General features: G+C 41.1%; 1 protein-coding gene across 1 annotated transcript in view; it reads left to right on the forward strand.

Annotated features, from left to right (window-relative positions):
* Positions 1-21,720, forward strand: part of TMEM135 (transmembrane protein 135) — a 265,659-nt gene that overhangs the window by 20,205 nt on the left and 223,734 nt on the right. The window contains exons 2-3 of the mRNA XM_075198696.1: positions 10,392-10,519; positions 19,698-19,790. Coding sequence (XP_075054797.1) covers positions 10,392-10,519; positions 19,698-19,790 — 221 coding nt within the window. The remainder of the gene's footprint in view (positions 1-10,391; positions 10,520-19,697; positions 19,791-21,720) is intronic.

Here is a 21,720-nt window from a genome sequence, read left to right on the forward strand (position 1 = left end):
CTCCAGTCTCCAGCTCAGCGCCATTGCTCACACAGAAACAGGGGTAGCAGTGTTCTTGTCACTCTCCAGTCTCCAGTGACATTGCTCAGTGCCATTGCTCACACAGAAACAGGGGTAGCAGTGTTCTTGTCACTCTCCAGTCTCCAGTGACATTGCTCAGTGCCATTGCTCACACAGAAACAGGGGTAGCAGTGTTCTTGTCACTCTCCAGTCTCCAGTGACATTGCTCAGCGCCATTGCTCACACAGAAACAGGGGTAGCAGTGTTCTTGTCACTCTCCAGTCTCCAGTGCCATTGCTCACACAGAAACAGGAGGGGTAGCAGTGTTCTTGTCACTTGACAACAATTGACTGAGGTTAATAATAATGTAGGGATTTTACAAAACCATTGGGATCCAAAAACAAAACATGCGAGGGCGGTTTTGCCAAAACCAAAACACAAAGTTAATCCAGATCCAAAACCAAAACAACAGGGGTCAGTGAACATCTCTACTGTCCTCACTGACAAAATCAGGTCACTGCCTCCCAAAGTATCAGCTCACTCATCTCTGTCTGTCTGTTTTGTCTATTCCAACGATCTGATTGGCTACGTGATGTTCCGTTCCCACCACAAACTGAGGACATCCCTGGAGTAGTAGGAGAATGATTACAAGTGGGCAGCGTGGGGGCACGGTGGTTAGCATTGCTGTCTCACAACATTTGGGTCTTGGGTTTGATTCAAACCGGTGCCCAAATGTATGTAGTAGTTTGTATGTTGTCCCTGTGTTTGTGTGGTTTCCTCCCACACCCCAACGGTACACTGGTAGGTTAATTGGCTTCTGACAAAAATTAGATGGTGATAGATTATAATATCCCCAGAACTGGCACTGATCTGATGATTAAGAGCTCTTGTAATATGTAATTATAATATGTAGGCACTATTTAAATTACTGTAAATAAACATGATGCTCAGACCCTAATCAAATGCACCTCGATCACCCTGACGGAGGCCACCCATGCTGTTGTTATAATCCAATCTGATCATTCACGCTGTACAGATATTTAGTTTCTGGGTGACGAGCCATCTTAGAAAACATAATAATTCATAGCTGTATTTGTACACTTTTAACAAGAATGTCCAATGCAGAATTTCCAAACAGATCAGAAAATCATCATCATTTATTTATATAGCGCCAACTTATTCCGTAGCGCTTTACAATTGGGGACAAATACAGGAAGAAACAAACTGGGTAAAATAGACAAAGAGGTGAGAAGGCCCTGCTCACAAGCTTACAATCTATGGGACAATGGGAGTTTGACACATGAGGCTAAGTCTACATTTTGCATTTCGGTCCAGCCAGACTGCAAAGGTAAAAGTGATTCATAAGCTAAATGATCCTGTCACACATCAATGTTGGTCAGGGGGTAGTTGTCTTGTGTGAAATTGTGTAACGGGTGGTAATAGGGTAATCTAGTGAGATTAAGAGGGTGGTTGAGGAATATTATAAGCTTGTCTGAAGAGGTGGGTTTTCAGAGATCGCTTGAAAGTTTGTAGACCAGAGGAGAGTCTTATTGTGTGAGGGAGTGAATTCCATGGAGTGGGTGCAGCCCGAAAAAAGTCCTGTAACCGGGAATGGGAGGATGTAATGAGGGTGGATGAGAGACGCAGATCTTGTGCAGAACGGAGTTGCCGAGTTGGGAGATATTTTGAGACAAGTGGGGAGATGTATGTTGGTGCAACTTTGTTGATGACCTTGTAGGTTAGTAAAAGTATTTTACCTAAAATATTATAAATATAAGAAAGCAAACAGATTTTCATTCTTTTTCCTGGTTAAAATGTTATTTTAACAGCGCCTTTGAGATGGATGAAAGTTTTGATCAAATTATTTTAAATGTGTCTTTATTGCTAGAGATGATATTAAATTGTGTTTTTCTGATGTGAGCAGTGCAATATAGTAACCGCTCAATTAAGTTAATTAACTTAATTCCAGTTATTAGAAATAATCGCTTTACTTAGTCTTTGTAGCATCTTCTATATACTTCTTATGTTAATAAACCTATAGCTTTACAAATAATTAGACTGTATCAAAAAACAGAACTCCAGGGCTATTAGTTACCGTTAAAACAGCACGTCATGTTTCACACATTCCTACGTCTGTGCAGTGGAAACTTTTATTTAGTTAGTTTATATTGGATTTAAAAAGTTTCATTCCTTAGATACACTTGGGAGTCAATGGAACTTTCCTATGGGTTGTATGCGAAGGTCATTCCGTTCACCAAAATGAATTTGTGTGATTCCTCTTGTGACTAGAACGAGCCATGTCTTGACTAATGAGGCTGCTATCAAATTAATGTCTCGCAGGCAGCCAGTGAAAACAGTGGTGGGGAGTGATTTCATGTTAAAGGGATTCTGTACCAAAACATTCCCTTTTTTTTTTTTCCCTTAAAAGCAATCTGTAGTCTGACTAACTCAAACTATGGTAGTAATGTGTGAGAGATGCTTTAGTAGAAAGTTAAACTTACATTGTGACCGTCGCCTGCACACAGTGATCCTGTGTTGCAACGTGCAACATTCGAGCAGAATCCTCGTTGGCGCCGTGCGTCTCGATTTTTGCCAAAGTGCAGGAGTCTGCGTAGAAAGATGTTGGTGTTTTTGGAGGGGTATATGCTTGCACCAGGAAGTTAGCACTCCTTGCTAAGTACTGGTTTTATGGAGCAATGGAAAAATTAGATTTTATTTTGCGCTGTGATATTAATTCAAATTAGATAAAGGGTGGACTAAGGGCATGCTGATCAAGTAAAATTGTTAGTGTTTTCTTAGTCTAATCATTAATACTATTACTTGTCTGTTATAGACACCACACTACTATAAATGTTTAGATTGCTTTGTTTAGTTTTTAGACTACACTACAGTGGTTAGTGGTTGTATACTTATTTAGGGCCTGGTAAGTAGCAGCCGTTTCAGTTGATGTTTTATACCCACTGGTGTTTTGTCGCCTGCATTCTACTTTTGTATATAGGTCCAACACCAGAAACTATTGTTTCTAGTGTTACCATAACCATTTTGGGTTTTAGTAATGCTCTGATTTTTGGAATACATGTGTTCTGTTTTTTTTGTGTGTATTATTGGGAACAAACACAGTAATAAAATAAGACTGAGCGTGCCCTGTTCAGAAGCTTGCAATCTATAGGACGATGGGAGTATGATACATGAGTCTTAGTGCCACATATTACATATTGGTCCAGCCAGATTGCAATGGGAAAAAGTACTGAATGGGGTTATATGGTCAAGCCAGTGTTGGTGGACGGGAATTTGAGCTTGTCTAAAGAGGTGAGTTGCTAGGGAATTGTTGAAGTATTGTAGTTTTGGGGAATTTCTTGTTGTACAATGGAGAGAATTCCACAGAGTGAGCGCAGCCAGAAGAGTCCTGTAACCGGGAGTGTGAGGCGTTGGTGAGGGTGGGTGAGAGGAGAGAGCTGGAAGATATCTTTACCCAAGATGCAGTTTTGTTAATGACTTTGGATGTTAGTAGTATATAACACTGTATATGGTAAAATACAAGCAACCAATGAGTGGACTGCCAGAGCGGAGCAGGAGTACAATAATATATTGTGAGGACAATTAGTTGAGCCGCTTTATTCAGAATAGATAGTAGGGGGGAAAGTCTGGTTATGGGGTGATTCCAGAGCTAGTGAGTGCAAAACATCATGTTCTTACAGTGTTTTGTGTGAGATGAGCCGTATTCTGGAAATGTTTTTTAGATGCATGTAACAGGGTTTGGAGATTGACTGGATGTGAGGAACAAAGCACAGATCTGAGTCAGGGATGGCACCTAGGCAGCATTAATGTATTTTCTATGAAATCTAGTGAACCTTTAAGAATGCTTCACATTTTAATATGCTCAGGGATATATGTATATGTTTTAGAAATTGTAAGAAGTTTTGCGGAGGATGTTAGAAGCAGAAGTAAAGATGGCATCTGCAGAAGTAGCTGATACAAATAACGTACTACCTTAAGGCTTCTTGGACAATTACACCATAACGCTAGAGCAAGTACAACCGCAGGCTTGTCAGGAAACTGATCTTGTGATTCATCAACTGTTTTTGCACATCAACAAGTTCTTCAGAAGTACTATATAAATGTATATCCTGGTATGCATTAAAACAGAGCAGATTCTATACAGAAGAGATGGTGTTGTGTATATTCTGTTCTCCGATCGATCGTCATGCATGCAGGAAGATTTCCTTTGATTGTGTATAAGCTCGGTATCAATCAACGGATAGCGTATGTTGGATTTGACAGCAGCGAGCTTGAGGGGTAGGATTTGTTGTCATGTTCTCAACCGAAATAGACGTCCACATTGGGGAAGTCTACTGTGATCCCCAAGGGCTAGTTACATCCGTATGTCACTATTTTTACGAGCTTTAAAAAACAATCTCAATGCCAGTAGGTATGTGGCCTTACACAGCAGTCTTAGGGCTAGATTTACTAAGCTGCGGGTTTGAAAAAGTGGGGATGTTGCCTATAGCAACCAATCAGATTCTAGCTGTCATTTTGTAGAAGGTACTAAATAAATGAAAGCTAGAATCTGATTGGTTGCTATAGGCAACATCCCCACTTTTTCAAACCCACAGCTTAGTAAATATAGCCCTTAGACTTATTCTTGACATTGTCTATAGGCTATATTTATTTATATTTTTGAATCTGGAAATGTTGAGTATTTTGGTTACCGATGTAATGTATTATTCCAATGTACCATTAAAAGAAGAATCAAGAGTCAGCCTTGTCTCTGCCGTACAATCCTGTATTGCTGTGTTTCTATAAATAAGTGATAGAGCCGCAGTGTGGAGCTTACTTAAAGCCCCAGCCGTGGACAGGAAATTACAGTCCTCCTCTCTGTGCATCAGGTAAAGCTGCAATTGTTCCTCTTGTCTCATTTAATATCTGCTTATTTTCTCAGCGATGTAACCCGGCATAGACCAGAAAGTGAGATGTTCCTCCCGACCCATCTGTATATGTGTAGATATAGGATTTCTTGGCCTCTATATTAGTTTTCAGCATGAAGTGTTGGTCTAATGTATGTCGCTGTATTTAACATACTATATGGTACCAGCTCTTATATTTCATTTCTAAATCACTGCACAGTTGTAATTATTTTCTTTTGTTAACTTTTTCTGAGTGCTAAGTCATCATCATCAGTTATTTATATAGCGCCACTAATTCCGTAGCGCTGTACAGAGAGCTCGCTGACATCAGTCCCTGCCCCATTGGAGCTTACAGTCTATATTCCCTAACACACAGACCGAGAGAGACTCAATATAATAGCTGCCAATTAACCTGCTAGTATGTTTTTGGAGTGTGGGAGAAAACTGGAGAAGCCCACGTAAACACGGGAAGAACATACAAACTCCACACAGACGGCAGAAGTGCTAACCACTAAGCCACCATGCTGCCCTGCAAGTTATTTCTTGGAGTATTTGACTGCGATTTTAATGATGACTGTCTTGTTGGGGGATATAGTTCTAAACCTTTGTCTCATAGTAGCTTTTGTGATCTGTAAAGAAGGAACAAGTAAACCTGTGATTGTTTATTTATATATTCAGTCTATTATTGCAGTCTCAGATCATCCAACATGATCCATTCCACCAAATGCTTTGCTCTCCATCTTCTTGTGATTGCCGTTATCAGGGTTTGAGTGCATTCGTTTTTAAGAAGGGTGATTGTTAAACATCAGTGAATTCAGCCTGGGTTCCTGCAGTAAGAAGGTAAACATGAATTTGGGTGGAAGGGCATTTTGTTCTGTGTGGTTTGGGTCATATTGTACCATAATAGTGCTAGATCCCATTACTTTGGTTCAAGCTAACATGTTAAATATGAAGGAGGGGGTGCAGGTGGCAGAATCTCTCTCGATATTGCAGGCAGTGGGTGTAAGGTATTACAAGTCATCTTATTGATTGCTTGAAGTCACTTAGGTAACAGAATTGCAGAAGGTTCCCCCCCCCCCCCCTAAAATGTTTTTATTTGCATTGGGCAGCACAGTGGCTTAGTGGTTAGCATTTCTGTCTCACAGCACTGGGGTCATGAGTTCAATTCCCGACCATGGCCTTATCTGTGTGGAGTTTGTATGTTCCCCCTGTGTTTGCGTGGGTTTCCTCCGGGTGCTCCGGTTTCCTCCCACACACCAAAAAAACCCAAACATAGTGGTAGGTTAATTGGCTGCTAACAAATTGACCCTAGTGTGTGTGTGTGTGTTAGGGAATTTAGACTGTAAGCCCCAATGGGGCAGGGACTGATGTGAGTGAGTTCTCTGTACAGCGCAGCGGAATTAGTGGCGCTATATAAATAAATGGTGATGATAAGGATTACGGATTCAAACACATGCAGCTTTATAGGATGTTTGAGCAGGATGTTATGTCACATGCTATAAATGTAAACTTGTCTCTTGTCACACCTTGTGATGTTATAAGAGACAATAAGTGCTCTTCGAAGAGAAAAGTGGCGCTTCTTTTTTCCCCCCAAGCAGCAGTGTGAAACACATTGCTCCCCCACCACTATCAATTGAACATCGTGTACTGAGTTCCCCATGAGGTTGCATGGCAAACAACTTTACCAGTTTTATAGTGCGAGATAACTGGGTGATATAGCCCCCACCCCTGGTTCATAGTTGTAAAACCTCCTTCACTGAAATTTAATATAGAGGAAAAATAAATTCAAATAAAATTCTGCATTCTTTTTTTTGCTTTAATATATTGCAGCATGAAATCCAATTAAATTTTACACAACATACTGAAATATTTTATCTTTATGGTTTTCCTTTAAATACAAAATTGCCATTGGGTAGGAAGTGTACACTTAGGAGTTTGAGATGTTTAAAGTAATGTAATCGATGTCAGAAATGTTTATATACAATCCGTATTATATAGTGAGCTGCTTCCTCCGCTAACGTCTACATCTACTGTCATTCATCTTACTGAGCTTGTACTTACTGCACATCATAAAATTATTTTGCCATATCTTTGGTTACTAGAGGGGGTTAATGGATCCTATAACAGATCTGGTATCAGAGAATGAGCCAAGTTTGCCAGAGTTTGCATCAATCTGGAACAAGCCAGGGTCGGTGCAGGTAGCGTGTGGAGCGTAGGTAAACAAGCCAAGGTCAGCATACGGAGAGACGTAGTCAATGGGTAACAATAGAAGAAGTAGCAAGACGATTTTAACGGTACAAACCACACTAATCAGACCAGGGAAACAGGAAGCAGCTGGGCTTAAATAGACCAATGCTTCCTCTGATTGGCCACTGATTAGGAACATATGAAGCTCATTAAATAATTAGACATCCCACGGTATAGTCTCTGAAGCGAGGCTTTCAATTAGAGCTGCTACGTCAGATCTCTCCTGCTACAGAAGGAACCGAGCAGCACCGAAGGGTATTGGCAGAGGTTCCGGCTATGGTTGAGATAAGGAACCCTATTAAGTAGAGCGAATGTTGGGGTGGTCCCAGCAAAGTACTATTATTGTGAAGAGAGGAGGGGCTGTTTAAAGTGAGAAATGGCTACAATTAACAGATCCCATGACTCTGTAGTCATTGCAGAGTAGTCGTTGACTAGTGATTTTAACCTATATGGCAGAGGTGCCTCTTTGTCTTGTAGTTTCTAAAAATAAACTTTTTAAAATAGATTTGCCATCCCAACTAGTAAGAAAGACTATAGATGTGAAGTCATCATCATCATCGACATTTATTTAGCGCCAACAAATTCCGTAGCGCTTTACAATTGGGAACAAACATTAATAAGACAATACTGGGTAATACATACAGACAGAGAGGTAAGAGAACCCTGCTCGCAAGCTTACAATCAATGGGAGTTTGAAACACAAGGGCATGTGCCACATCATATTGCACACTGGACCAGCTAGAATGCAAAGGTAAAAGTATTGAGTGGTCTGTGTGTGTAGTAATGTTGGTTAGAGGGTTGTTGTCTTCTGTTAGCTGTGTAGAGGGTGGTAATAGGGTAATCTAGGGAGATTGAGATCGTGGTTGAGGAATATCATAAGCTTGCCCGAAGGAAGAGGTGGGTTTTCAGAGAACGTTTGAAGACTAGAGGAAATTCTTACTGTGCGAGGGACAAAATTCCACAAAAATGGTGCATCCCGAAAAAAGTCCTGTAACAGAGAATAGAAGGAGGTCCAAAATTATTCTTATGCATCGAAATCTAATTAGATTGCATTAGATGTGATCAAGCAGACTGTAAACTGCCATAGGATGGCTCCCGTTGCCATTCATTGATTGTTGCGGAATAGTAATGCTTTGCACTGTGATTTGGTTGTTTTTCCTGATGTCTGAGCAACCAGATCAGTGATGTTTGATCATTAGTGGCCAAATTGCTTACTGTCTGGTCTGATCTTTCGGTGGATTTTATCTTACTCGTTGTTTCTAAAGAAACCACATTATATTGAGATAGTGATTGATTGCACCCCATAGCTGGCACCATTGTCATAAACATTCCAGACTGTTGTAATACTCAAGTAATTTGTTCTGGGGATGTTTCTAAATAAGTTTCCTAGTTAAGGTTAAGGTCACCTTCATACAATACCTTAGTGCACCTTGCCTGATTTGTTAACGTGTACATTATACGTAACACATTTGTACGAGTGGTTGGAGGTGGGAGTCCCTATTAATTCCTATGGTAAACACAGTTGCCTGCTAACATCTTAGTTTGCAGAAATGGCACAGCATCCAGGCTGCATTAACACTCGACAGTTTGTGCCCCAAATACAATGTGTTTGAGTAGCAGCACAAGTATTAAGCCAAGGTACACACTACAGAAACTTTCTCCCGATGCAATATCTTTAACGAGTTTACCAACCACTGACCAGCATGCTGATTCATGTGTACACTCTATACACGATGTACAAGATTTACCTTCATATCTGTGCTCTTTATCTGTCATAACCATCTGCTGAAAAGGTTGTGACTCTAAACTCTATGGAGATCTGCCTACACTGCTGATTGTGAGTACATACACACTGCAGAATTTGTCCGATATCGTTCATAGTGATTTTTAGTCAGTTTATAAAATCAAATGAAACGATACGATGTGCTTTCCTACGATAAAAGTGATCAGGGTAGCGTACACACTAGTGCTATGTCAGACCTAACGGTCATTTATCGTGTGATTTGCCCGATAATCGGGTGACAAGCTTGTAGTCTAACTTTAGACTTTTCTATAATCTGCAAAGTTAATGGATATTACTTAATAAGCCCAATTCTTTCTGAGCTTTGCATGACCTTACCTGACTTTATATCCCTAGTTGAGTTTTATAATGATTGAGAATTCAGTAATTATCTCCAGGTTACATTGTATGAGTGTTCTGATAAGGAAATTTGTACCCCATTGATGTAAAGTCTTTATACCCATTCCCTGAAATTGTCAGTAATATAATTATGGCTGTCACTGCCTTGAATTCTAACTGAAAGGGGAATTGGCACTCGTAGCTAACATAAATGGGTGTTTATCAGGATGCCCCAAATTCTAGAATTTAGAATATTGAATTGGGTGATTTAGTTAGTTTCACCTAATGGGGTACAGGTGCGGTGGTCTAGCTATTCAGGAGATTAAAAAAATAAGGTTACTTCTGCTCTCTTAGTGGAGATGAGTGTGAGAAAAAAACATTTATATTTCTGTAATAGGAAATCACATTTGTACCTAACTTGGAGGAATTAAACATTTTTATATTTGTCTTTCTTTTGGGAGTGGTAGATATTGAGTCTATGGGGTAAATTTATCAAGCTGCGAATGTGCAGCAGGTTTGAAAAGTAAACAAGTCAAGTAAATAAACGATAGCCAGGATCTGAATGGTTGCTATAGGCAACATCTCCACATTTCAAACCCGCCGGAATCTTGCAGCTTTATACATTTACCTCTATCACGTCTTCGGTTTGGTATTCTACATAAAGTACAAAATCTGTGTTCACCAATCAGAAGATTCCAGTGCAGTATGAAATAACAATACAGCTGCATTATATATTGGGTATGTACAGGTTGGTCCTTTTATACAGTCTGATGTTTTGTGTGATTTCTTTAGGTTTTTTTTTTATACGTTTGCTTGCATATGATTAATGTTATTTTATCTTTTAATGGCACATAGAACTTTTATGCAGCGCTGTGCACACAGTTTGTCAGTTTCCCCGCTTAATTTCTCTTACAATCTAGTTTTTAACGCCCCGGAATACAGGGAGACAAAATGATTGTCCAAGACCACGAGGAGTTAACGCTGGGAGTCAAAGCAATGTCTTGGTCTCTATCAGTGCACTTAGCTGCTGAATGCTTTCTTATCAAGTTCATTATTAATCTAGAAATTAATATTAGCCATTACTTGCTATGTTAACGTTATGTCTTCTCTTTATTTTAAAGGTTGCTGCGATTCTCCGGAGGAGAAAATTAGATTACTACATTCATAGATTACTTCCTGAACTCCTGCGGTCCACGTCCTTCTTAACAGCAAATGGAAGTCTGTATATTGCCTTCTTCTGTATACTGAGGTTAGTATGTGCTCTCCTCGCTGTATGTTTTATCCCTGCGCTCTGGTTATTGCCTGTCTCTTTGAAAGCTGTGTCATGAATGATTGGTGCACCAGGACCAAGAAATGTTACTTTATTGCAGGGGCGCACAACCGTGCTTTTGGTTCCAGGGGGCCGCATTGGGAGACAGTACTCCTTTGGAGGGGCTGCAATAAGACTTAACTTGCTCGTGGGGTAGACTTGTGTGAAGCGGTGCACCAGATAGCGTGTATAGTCGCACCCAATGGAGCCATGCCCCTCTTCTGTAACACATCCCTCTTACCTCTGTATTATCCCACTTCCACCTCCCCCATCACCTCTGTATTAACACATTCCCCCCACCTATGTATTAACATATTACCCCCCTCCCTCACCTCCTTAGTAATACATACCCACCCCCATCAACACTGTTTGAACTCAAGCCACCCACCCCCTCCTGCACCTTGGTTGCAACACATCCCCCCCTCCCCTCTGTACAAACACATCCCCCCCCCCCCTCTGTACAAACACATCCCCCCCCTCCCCTCTGTACAAACACATCCCCCCTCCCTCACTTCTGTACAAACACATCCCCCCTCCCTCACCTTTGTACAAACATCCCCCCTACCTAGCATTATTTTGGACGGTGTCTGCTCTATTACCTCACAATAACTGCAAGTGAATACAAGGGGTTCAACTGGCTTTACACCACATGTTAAGATTGATCATGGTGTTACTGGGTGTTTCAATCAATGGCGACTAGATTATTGTTGGCCATAACACTCTCATTTTGGGGCCAGACATGTTTTTGAGCCTATTGCTCGATTCCATGTGTGATATTGCTGTGTGGATAGTTGGTTGCTTATCTAGAAGATCACTTCTTTATAAGGCCTAACTAGATATGGGCAGGGGAGCTGGGAATGGTCAAGGGGAGCTGGGAATGGTCAAGGGGAGCTGGGAATGGTCAAGGGGAGCTGGTAATGGGCAAGAAGAGCTGGTAATGGGCAAGGGGAGCTGGTAATGGGCAAGGGGAGCTGGTAATGGGCAAGGGGAGCTGGGAATGGTCCTGAGGAACTAGGATTGCACAGTGCAGTAACCTGCAGCAACCAATCATCAGCTCAGATCTGTCTGATATCTTTCCCTTACCAAGTATCCTTTATATCTGTAACGTAATACATTGTGTATAAATTTATTTACTAATGCAGGAAGTCCGTCTGGGGTACCCCAGGTACCACAGCTTAGTATCTGGGGTCTTGTGTAATGTAGACTAATAAAAGCAAGTGTGAGATTGGTTGGTATGGATTTATTCACTGTTCAAGTTCCTTCCAATTAATAACTGAGAAGTTCCTATGAAATTGTGCAATTTCAGCGAGGTAATAGGTAATTTCCCTTCGCTGTCTTTAAATCACCCTGTAAAGAGATTTATTTACATCACACCTGGAATCAATTATTCACAGGACCAAATGTAATGCAGATTTGCCCTGCATATTATATCTTTATATACTGTATAAGCGGCAGAGTAGTTGGAGTTCACATTCAATAAACATTTTTCAAATAAGCCTTAAAACTAAAGGTATAATATATCATCATACTGCCCACAATATATCAGACCAAACATAGCTCTGAGCATTATCCCGGACCCATTATATCTCTGAAACAGCGCTCAGTAATGGCGGACGTGCACGGTGACAGCCTAAGGGACCAGTGAGTGATCCAACTCCTGCCCCTTGGATCGCTTGCACATGGCGCTCATGTTGAAATTGTGAAAGAGCCTGGGCAATTTCGTGTGCGTTTTTGAATGGTTGCTATGCAACCCGGTGTAGTCATGATGATATCGCTGTGATTTCCTTTATTGTGGAGAACACTTTTACTGGTTTTTCCAATGAATGACGACTAGATTATTGTTGGTCATAACACACATTTAATAGTTTAGGCGAGGTCCAGATCAGATCTCCATGTGATCTATTAGTGTCAGACTAGTAGTTCAAAAGTAACCTTTAACTAAGGCTATGCTGTGAGGCAGAAGTGCTAACCACTAAGCCACCGTGCTGCCCCTAGATCCATTAGTGTTTGTGTGTAGGGGAGATCTAACAAGCCCTCCCCTTACTATGAAGGCTCTCCAAATCACATTGAAGTACTACAAATAAATTTATACGTAGCTGGTAAAAAAAAGTTTCTCTTTCACTAACCTATCAGTTTACCTCACCTAAGTAACAAATATGGAAGCTCCGAAACACATTATGTAAGTAAGACAGAATAACATCTGTCCACATGGTTAACATCATAGCTGGGCAACGTCTGCCCCTCCATCTCTCCTAGAACCACAAGGCTCCGGATGCCTTGGAAGCCGCAGGTTGGCTAAACTTGATTTATTGAATGCAAAAGTGAAACGTGACTAGCTGGGACACCACTAGAGATCGTCTAGGAAATTTGCCTAATAAAGAAGTAGTGTAAGCATAAATATACATAATTGAAACCATCTTTGTCTAATCTAGCGGTAATGGACGCAATAAAGAGACCGCGTGTGCATTTCAACACTCTCGCTGGTGTGTTATTATACACAGCTACAAAGAAACAGATCCGAGCATTATACTAAGCCGGCTCCTCTGAGTCATAACAATCCATTAACAGATGTTAGTTTATATCACATGCAGGAGAGAAATATCACATACAAATACTCATGCATATTATGATGATAATATATTACAGAGTTAACTTGACACAAGAACATACGTGTATGGGGTCCCTGATGGGACTAACGGTCCTATACAGCGATCGGCCTGTTTGAAACAGGGATGCCCCTTTGCAGTCATCTTCATATTCAGCTGATCAGAAGGTTTATTTGTGGGAGGGGCCTTGACAACAGCTCGTGAGTGAGAAGAGCACAGCTGAGGGTGGCCTGGGATTGTCAGACCCGTTGGGGAACTTGGATGATCCAGCATGTAACCATGCTCTTGTTTTTTTCAAGTTAACACTTTCTGCTCCGCCCAAAAGAAAATATTTAGTTTTGGGTGCGGTTATCCTTTAAGGACTCACTTATGGGGATGCACACACCTCGTGCTATGCTACTTTTGTACTTGCTGCCAGAGTTGGTTAATGCAGTGCTTATATGCTCGGAAACGTTTCCAAATGTGTTCCAGATGAGGCCCGGAACACAGTTTGCTGCTGTGGTGGGTTCCACTCCAGCACAACGCTCTATGTAAGTGACATAAATGAACTTGATTTGATGAGCTATAATGAAATTGTACATGAATTTATAGTTTTGAGTTGTATTTGTCACTCCCCAGCCTTCCCTAGCCAACAATCGCCAGTTCCATAAGCAATCATTGCAAGTGGAAGTGCACTGTGATATATATCGCCATGCATTTCCTCCTGTACTCTATGCAAGGAGCGAGGCGACTGACAGCAGGACTAAAGGAGATACAGGGGAAGGAGACCAGGGGGTATATTTACTAGACTATGGGTTTGAAAAAGTGGAGATGTTACCTATAGCAACCAATCAGGTTCTAGCAATTTTTTTGTAGAATGTACTAAATAAATGATTACTAGAATCTGATTGGTTGCTATAGGCAACATCTCCACTTTTTCAAACCTGCAGTCTAGTAAATATACCACCAAGTATCTCTACTCCTACCATCAGTCATTGCACTCCTTGTACAGACTACATATGATGTGCAGTATATCACTCTGTGCTTTGATTTTGGATCGGCCCTGCTTCCCCTTTGCCGCCTCTTGGTTCGGCCGTGCTTCCCCTTTGCCGCCTCTTGGTTCGGCCGTGCTTCCCCTTTGCCGCCTCTTGGTTCGGCCGTGCTTCCCCTTTGCCGCCTCTTGGTTCGGCCGTGATTTTTTTTCGGGTGGTGATCCCCGGCAATCGCCATCCTGGGCTAGGGATAGCGATAGGAGGACAGCGGCGATTTCCGTGATAAATAGTCATGTGGAACCTTCCCCCACTATAATCGCCACGGAGGGCTTGTTAAACATTGAGAAACATTAAACCCGTCAAAAACTGGATTTAGGTCTTAGCACTTAGGGGGTCTATTGATCAAATAGGGATAATAGGTTATTATAACGTTTCATCTATATTTGGAACTCAGAAGAAGCAACGGAACAATTTGTGTAAACTTAGCTTCATATTATGCGGTTTTCTGTTTCAAAAACAAGGAAGCCATAATTATTAATCTTATAATCATATACAGTGCCCGTCACATAAACCACTACATCAAACCCATTTCCCCAAGGATCAAGATAATTATTAAGACTGATTTCAACTGCAGACTGTTTACAATTTTGGATGCCTTATATTTTAGTTGAGATAAAAAAAAACTATTCTGAACGTTTAGAAAATTTTGGGATTTGAGCTAGTTTGAGCAGCTTGAATAAAAGCAAAACCTTAAGCAGAAGGGAAAAAACACAACATAATAATAGAACGATTACCGTAGTTGCTGCAAATAGTTTTACAGATTGAACAGCTGGCACTTGGCTCCGTTTTGGTCACCCTAGGCTATGTCGTACATCTGTTTGATGCCTTGGTATAATAACACTAGTGCATTGAAGTGTTGGTGCATGAAAATTTGATTTGATGGGAGGGTGGGAGCTCAATTATCTTTTCACTTAGCCAGGAAAGTGATCATGGTTTTGCTGAAACAACGCTTTACATTTAGACGGGCGAAATAGAGCAGGCTAGATATGTATCATGCTCTATCTCGCCCTCTTCAGCTGGTTGTCATGCTAATAGCAATGTTCTCCCCAGAAAATGTTGCCAGCCGGGTGGCATTAAGAAGCAGCCGGGTGGGGGCAGCTGTAATACTTTGCAATAATAATGATAAATGTTGGAGGTTATGGACTGGTCAAGCTGGTGGTCAGTGGTCTAACACACACTGCTGGCTGTAGTGCTCACATAATGCCTGTTCTAATAGGAGAAACAATGTTTTATTATATTATACTAGGACTCTGTTGGGCTCCAAGAGCCGAGTGACAAGTAGAAAGAGCCAGGTGGAGCACCCGGGAAATAGGTGCTGGGGAGAACACTGAATAGGGAGTTGGTTATCTGTGCGAGTGACAGACTTGCTGGCATGCTCTACACAAATGTGGTGTGTGGATTGGTGGCTTCATACCTTGGGACAGGGCCAGTGATGTCACAGCAGATTAACTGACTGATATTTCAGCTTTTTGCCCTAATTCGCATTCCCATTATAACACTGTGGGAGGTGGCTTCAGCTGTAGTAGAGTGGGGGTGGTAATACATCTTTAAACTTTACTTTTTAACAGAGACGTCAGGCTAGCACCAAACTACATAGTGCCTGTGCATTGCACCGTTCTAGATGGAATCATTCGGACTATATAGCAAAACAAAACACATGTTTTCCTGCTTACACAATGTAACACATTTGGTAAACGTTTCCTTCCAAATTCTTGCTTTCACGGAGTTTGTCATTTATGATCATGCACTTTGGAAGAATGACATCCACTGATTGATTGGCATTTCTGAAATCCTAAAATAATCAATATCAGGACGGCCTGGGAACAGGGGAGCAAGCTCTATGCTTGGAAAACGGCTGTAAAATTCCTAGTAAAGTCATGTAGCTCTTTGTGTAATGAAGATCAGCTGTGCGGGATTAAGGTTTCTGACTGCAGAGAGCACTATAGCGTGCTTCTACCTCTGTACATAGTCTGTAGGATTTCTCTCCACTCTTTTCCTATTATTCTGGCTGCAATGTGAGGCTTTCTGATAGCTATCAATTATGTCCAACAAGATGTCCAAAAAAAGTCTGGTGTGCGCCAATTTTTTTTGCAAAAAAATGGAATGTTCATGAAAGCAGGGAGTAAATGTATCAAACTGTGAGTCTCTAGCGGGTTTCAAAAGTGGAGATGTTGCCTATAGCAACCAATCACACTCTAGGTATCATTATTTAGTACATTCTACAAAAATGACAGCTAGAATCTGATTGGTTGCTATAAGCAACATCTCGGCAGAAACGCCCAGCTTGATACTATTACCCCCTGGAGTCCTAATAAAAGATTTTTAGAAATTCATGTGTGTGTTTTCTATTTTAATAGAGCCTTTCTCAAAGCTTTAGGGCTTGCTCGGTCTAGGGTATAACCTCTCCTTTGCAAGCAGTCAGGATTTGTTTTCGCCTCTGCTTTGCTTTTAAACTGCAGACACAGGACGACGCAGGGAGCATTGATTCCCTCCTTCCTGGCAGTCCTTGCTGTGTGCCATTGAGTGAGTAGGTGTAGTGTGCTTTCCTAGGTTGATGATCCCTAGGTTATCCCGCTCTTTACAAGCGGCAGAGGCGTATTCAGCACATACTGACTGCAGCGCTTGTGTAGCGGACACAGGTAAAATAGCAATTGTAGATGAAATGGTCACACAGTTAATGTGATTGGTAAATGATATAAGACCTGAGTCAGTAAAGGGAGCAAAGCAAAAAAAAAAATGGATTAAGTTTGCTCCTGGACAAACCATGTTACAATGCAAGGGGTAAATATTAGTTTATTATTTTATACATAAGATAAATATAGGCTGTTTTTTCATCTACCACACAAATACTTAATAGCTTCATTATTACACTGAAATTTAAGTTGATCTAGGACATGCCCGACCCCAACTATAAATCTGTCCCCACATTTTAAATTTACCCCCCCCTCCAAGGCAACTTGGTTTTGCCCAGGTGCAAAGTTACTCCTTTTTTCTGCTTTGCTCTCCTTAATGACTCTGGCCCATAGTGCACAGTGCACTTCTACGAACATTGGAGCGATAAAGAGATTTATAGCGTGTCCCATGCACAAATTAGTGAACTGTACCAATAAAAGAACAGTGCAAATCAGAGCAGATTTCTTGGTGTCCGTAGTTGATTAAGAGAAACCCAACTTATTCTATGAATCTCTATATGCGATGTAACACACACGTCCGCCGCTCTCTAGGTTAGATACTCCATAACTAACTGATAACACACGTGACCGGTACCAGTGTGGTCTTTATATGGTGCACAAGGAACATGGATAAACTCACTGGGTAGATGAACACAGTAACTCATCATTATTCCAGATTTGTCCGAGTGCTAATTGAATACTGTGTCTGGCTGCTTTATCCTGAGTACGCCGGTGTTGTCTAATACTTCAGTGACTACTGTAATTTGAATCCCAATGGTTGATAATCTCTGGATGACACAGTCTATTGCGCGGGGAGCTCCCGATATGAATAGGTTGCTGGAAATATTTCAATCAGTGTCTACTGTATTATTTCACTGCCACGGGCCCCTTTCTCACCCGGGTACTCTGTCTTTGCATCCACTTAGGCTGGACTGGGCCTACGTCTCTCTCCCTCTTGCAGCGTCTGAGCTGCTACTCGCTCGTTACTGGTCCCATAAGAGAGCGAGTTCCCAACCCTGCAGGGACATTTATGCACTAGATGTAGTGGGCCCAGCAGCCAGGCACAAGTGGGCGCATCAGGACTCCTGGGGCCACCTTGGAGTCTGTTCATCTCATCTCCCATTGACAAAGGGAGGGCGGCACTGGTTACTTATTAATAGAACATAATATTGAAAGAGCAGATGCTTGACACAAACTCCCATCAGATAATGGGTAAATGGGCCATTTTGTCTCTGAATGCCTTACATTTTTTCTTTTTTCTATGAATTGTAAGATTTATGGAGGTAGATCGCTGCACAATTTAATTTGTAGCAATTGTGTTTTCTTGAACAAGGTTAAATGTAATTAATACAAACTATTAGTGTACATACATGAAGCATAGTGTTAAAAAAAAAACCAAAAATAAACTATTTCTGTTTTGCTATGGATTTTGTATACAAGTGTTCAAAAGTAGAAATGTTGAATTTTCTCCCTATATATCTCACATGACACCCCTGCAGCTCATATATCTATCTATCTATCTATCTATCTATCTATCTATCTATCTATCTATCTATCTATTTATCTGTCTATCATCAGTTATTTATGTAGCGCCACTAATATATATATGTATGTGTGTGTATATGTGTATATATATAATATCAGAAGTTTGTTTGTTTGTTGGCGAATATCTTCCACAGATGTCAACGTAAAGCTACCAAATATTACATAGTTATTTAGTGTCGAAAAAAATTATTCGACCACATAGCAACAGAGTGGCAAGATATTGATAACATTATTTTTTGGTTGCAACAATTGTTTGACTGCTGGAGGGAAACCTCACCACAATACGACATAACCACAACACGACAAAGCAACAAATTTTATTTTGCAAATAGCATTTGTGGTATATTTACCTAATAGTTTGCTAAGGTATAATAACTGCTACGCATCACAAATCGGACCCACGCAACGTAGTAATATAAGAGAAATGGTCAAAATTAGCAAAGCCTAGTAATTCACTAATAAACTTATTGTGATATCGCTGAGTGCCCTTGTGTGTAGGCCTATTACTATAAAGAGAATTTCTGTTGTCTAGAACAGCAGACTACTTATCACTCAGCCTTGTCGTTGCTACAAGATAGAGAAGCATCACCCTTCTAAGGGCCTGACGGCATCCAGGAGCATTGAGTTAAGCAAGAACTGATTTAGCTTTGTGTCTGGTGTGTGTCAGCCCTATTTTCAGTTCTAAGTGTTTCTTATTCCAGTGAATTAAAATGGAAAGTTTAAACAAAACGATGGCCCTAGAAGCATCTTTCCAACTTTTGCACAACTTTATAATTGTAGTTCTAGTCCTTTAGACTATACGGGAGTGCTTCTTTAGTAGTTGTTGCTTTTATCTCTGCTTGTGTGTTTACTCTGGGTAATCAAAGTGAGCCGGCACGTTCATAAACTTCCACCGTTTCCTTTGTGCTGAAATATTCCGATACGGGCAAGAGAGGATGTAGAACCTGAAATGTACAGCGATTGTCTTGGGTCCAAGCGGTACAGAAACATGTTGACATAGGCCTGTTGATACAAAGAACCATTGTTTCAGGAGAAATGACCTGAATCTCTGCTCGACCCAAACAAAACCAGCGTTGCATATGGCTTTTAACCCATTAACTGCAGACTGTACCATCTGTGGATGTTTTCCCCGTACTGTGTGCAGCCATTGTTTAGGGGTCTTTACAGTAGGCCGATGGAAACTGTATCATATGTCCCATCTGGTAGTTTGATTGTAATTGTGAGGAATGCATTATATTTGTTAATTGTAATTCTCCATTTACAGGAAGATCCTGGGAAGATTCTTCTTCTGGACGCCGGGGTTTGGTGCCGCGTTGCCGGCTTCGTACATTGCTATATTGATTGAAAGAAAAAGCAGGTAATCTTCGTCTGAACTTCAAAGCTAACGACAGTGTAATTATTTAACTTGTCTGAGCTGTTTGGCGCATCATGGTCTGGAGACATTGTAGTTTACAGCAGAGAACGGTTCAATGGAACATAGCATAAGTTATGTGCACCTTTTAAATGTGATTCTGGTACAAAAATGTGTGATTCAGCGAAATATGCAGAAAAATCTGGTATCAGTTCTAATATCCTATTAAATATAATATAAATGAGGATTCCTCGTCTTTTAAAGAGCACCTGAGTCCTTCATAGTCAGACATTTTTTGGGGGTTATCCAATATTCATCATCATCAGCATCACCATTTATTTATATAGCGCCACTAATTCCGCAGCGCTGTACAGAGAACTCACTCACATGGGGCCTGATTCATTGGTGATCTTATCTGACGTTTATTTGCTTATCTTAAGCAAATCCACTCTGTGCATGCTCAGAAAATGGAGATAAGAAGCAAAATCCACTGCGTAAGAGAAGAATTTCTTAAGTTAAGATGAAAATCCATCTTAACTTCACTCTTATCTCCCCGTTTAACTTTTGCACAAGATAAGATCACTAATGAATCGGGTCCATATTGTTTGTTGTGACTGTCACTTGCGGAATCTCGGATAAATGTTGATAAATTAGAAGAATAAGAAAGGATTCTGCCCACATTGTACTCTGTGGTCATTGCAGGACATGTAGAGCACATTGCTGGCTGTCCGTGCAGAGAGAGAGAGGGAGAGAGTCGGCCCTGATCCAATAACCTTCTCTAGGACTGTCACAACAGCCAGTGATAGAATGTGACGACTTAGCAGGTGCTCCTTGTAATGTGGGAGCAGTGTCTCAAATAACCCGGAGCAGCTCGCTCAGCGTTTCACAAGTCTTCCCATGCATGGGGTGTCTCTCTTTCATGGAGAACTGGGATCAGCGTGGATGCTTGAGAGAGACATCTGTCTCCCGTTACCACGTACTGGTAGCATCTGCCGCTGCTTCGCCAGCTGTAACAGAGAGCAAAGCTATTTATTGCAAAGAGCCCTGATAATTTGTTCTCATAATTGTCATTATCTGCGGTTTAACTGGTGTAGGATCCTGAACCCTATCCAGGGCACTGATACCGGTATAACAATTGTCAATCATTAAAAGGCACCATTATAATGATTGAATCCTTATTTTATAATATACAAAGACCACATCTTACTGAACACAACAAGGGTACTCCGGTGTTCTAGAGATGGTTATTGCCTGGTAAAACTAAGCAACTGTCCTGTCGCCTTGTATGTCCGCTGATATTTTGTCTTACCACCCAAGATCATGCATTAAGTTGTGTTAGGCTACACGCACCCTGGTGTTGTGTGTTTTTGTTTTTTTTAGCACATGTAAAATAACATATAAACCACATCACGTTTATGCATGCACTAATATACATTTTAGAGATGTGAAGTTTGATATGCATTAGATGGTTCAGAAGCATGAACCACAGCTCAACCCAAGTTTACTGCACGTAAGAATGCAAATCTGTGCCCTCCCTCCTAAGTGCCGTTGCTGGCTGACCTTCCCCTCTTCCCTCCCCTCTAGCTGTGCCTTGAGCTCACTGAGTTACTGTGATTATTGTTTACTGTCTCACCTCGTATCGTAATCTTGTCTGTCCCTGTACGGCGCCGCGGACACCTAGTGGCGCCCTATAAATAAAAATTAATAATAATAATAATAATAATAATAATAAAATCTGTATGGTTTCATTTGGTACCACAATTTTTTATCTTCACATCAATTTAAATCATTGATGGGCATCAGGCGGACGCCATAACCCCCGCTGAGTCTTACCCTCCGACCGCAGCTTTGACTTGGTGGGGAAGGAGGGGTTGAGTTACTTGTGGGGAAGACTGCAGGAAGTTTCGGAGGGGGTATCTGAGGGCATGTGGGACAT

Source organism: Mixophyes fleayi, chromosome 2, assembly GCF_038048845.1.
Source record: "Mixophyes fleayi isolate aMixFle1 chromosome 2, aMixFle1.hap1, whole genome shotgun sequence".
Classification (NCBI taxonomy): Eukaryota; Metazoa; Chordata; class Amphibia; order Anura; family Limnodynastidae; genus Mixophyes; species Mixophyes fleayi.